Source organism: Rhea americana, unplaced genomic scaffold, assembly GCF_003343005.1.
Source record: "Rhea americana isolate MKP2758 unplaced genomic scaffold, rheAme1 scaffold_346, whole genome shotgun sequence".
Lineage (NCBI taxonomy): Eukaryota > Metazoa > Chordata > Aves > Rheiformes > Rheidae > Rhea > Rhea americana.
This window is the reverse complement of record NW_028186475.1, coordinates 28,176-29,746: the sequence shown is the minus strand read 5'-3', so window position 1 is coordinate 29,746 and position 1,571 is coordinate 28,176. Positions and strand designations below refer to the sequence as shown.

The 1,571-nt window shown below is 74.4% G+C and overlaps 1 protein-coding gene across 1 annotated transcript in view; it reads left to right on the top strand.

The window, feature by feature from the left end:
- Window positions 1–1,571, top strand: part of CUX2 (cut like homeobox 2) — a 43,011-nt gene that overhangs the window by 32,962 nt on the left and 8,478 nt on the right. Inside the window, exons 5-11 of the mRNA XM_085311615.1 lie at window positions 92–158; window positions 247–295; window positions 462–566; window positions 661–852; window positions 1,017–1,075; window positions 1,177–1,225; window positions 1,325–1,424. Of these exons, the coding sequence (XP_085167741.1) occupies window positions 92–158; window positions 247–295; window positions 462–566; window positions 661–852; window positions 1,017–1,075; window positions 1,177–1,225; window positions 1,325–1,424 (621 nt within the window). The remainder of the gene's footprint in view (window positions 1–91; window positions 159–246; window positions 296–461; window positions 567–660; window positions 853–1,016; window positions 1,076–1,176; window positions 1,226–1,324; window positions 1,425–1,571) is intronic.

The window sequence follows — 1,571 nt, the reverse complement described above, 5'->3', positions numbered from 1 at the left end:
GGGCGCCGGGCAGCCCCGCGCGCCGGCCCCTCCGGCCGCCGCGCCGCCCCGGCCCTTCCTCACCCTCCTCTTCCTCTTSCCCGCTGGCCAGCGCTGAAGGCGACGCAGACGGAGCTGCTCGAGCTGCGATGCAAGTACGACGAAGAAGCCGCCTCGAAGTAAGTGGCGAGGTCGCGCCCGTGAACGGCTGTGCCGGCGGCCGCCGCGGGGCCGCCCCGGCTGACGCCCTCGGCTTTGCGCTCGCAGGGCGGACGAGGTGGCCATGATCGTGACGAACCTCGAGAAGGCCAACCAGGTGAGGAGGGCCCCGCTGCCGGCCCCCCCCCGCCGGCGAGCGCCGCGTCCCCGGCGCCTTCGGGTGGGACGAGCCGCCGGGGGCGCGGGACGGACGGGCGGGCGGACGGACGGGCGGACGGGCGGAGCGCGGCGCCCGGCCTGACGCGCGCTCTGCTCTCTTGCAGCGAGCGGAGGCGGCGCAGCGGGAGGTGGAGAGCCTGCGGGAGCAGCTGGCCGCCGTGAACAGCTCGCTGCGCCTGGCCTGCTGCTCCCCGCCAGGCGCCGGCGCGGTGAGCAGCCGCCCGCGTCGGGCACCGGCCCGGGAGCGCGGGGCGCCCGCGCGGCCCCTGGCCYGGGCGCTGACGCCCTCCCCTCTCCCGGCAGGACAAAGCGAGCTATTCCGTGTGCTCAGGGTCGAGGCTGGAGGCGGCTCTGGCCACCAAGGACCGGGAGATCCTGCGGCTGCTCAAGGACGTGCAGCACCTGCAGAGCTCGCTGCAGGAGCTGGAGGAGTCCTCGGCCAGCCACATCGCCGAGCTGGAGGGGCAGCTGGCCGCCAAGAGCGAAGCCATCGAGGTGAGCGGGTCCGGCCCCAGCGGGGCTGGCGAGCCCTTCGCAGTGCCGGGGGGCGAGCGGCMGGCACCTTCCCCCCGGCCAAGCAAGGCCAGCGGAAGCGCTGGGGGCCGCGGGTGCGTGGCCCCGCGCGCGGGGCTGCCCTCAGTCCGCGCTCCGCTCCGCAGAGGCTGGAGGAGAAGCTGCAGGCCCAGGCGGACTACGAGGAGATCAAGACGGAGCTGAGGTAGGGCACGAGCTCGCTCCGCTGCCCGCCACCGCCCCGGTCCCCGCAGCGGCCGGGTGATGGGCGTCCCGGCCCGCGTAACCCTCTCGCTTCCCTCCCAGCATCCTGAAAGCGATGAAGGTGGCGTCCGCGAGCTGCAGCCTTCCCCAGGCAAGTGCCCCGCGGYGCGGCGGAGCGGGAGCGCCGTGCCGGCTCTGCGCCGGCCGCTCACTCCCTAACGCTTTCACCCCTCTATTTCTGGCTTTTCAGAGCATCTCGAAGCCGGAGGAGGCTCTGCTCCTAGGCAAGGAGGCTTTCTACCCCTCGCAGAAGTACCTGCTGGAAAAGCCGAGCCTGCTGGCCAGCGCTGGTAGGGTGACAGCGCGTGGCCGGTGGCTTTTCGATCCGCTGGGTTAACGTCGGATCCTCCCCTTGCTGCTCGCGTGCTGCTGCGCGGACCCGAGCGCAGCGGGCGGGAGGGTCCCCGAGCGGAGCCGGGGCTCCCGGGCCCCGCGGC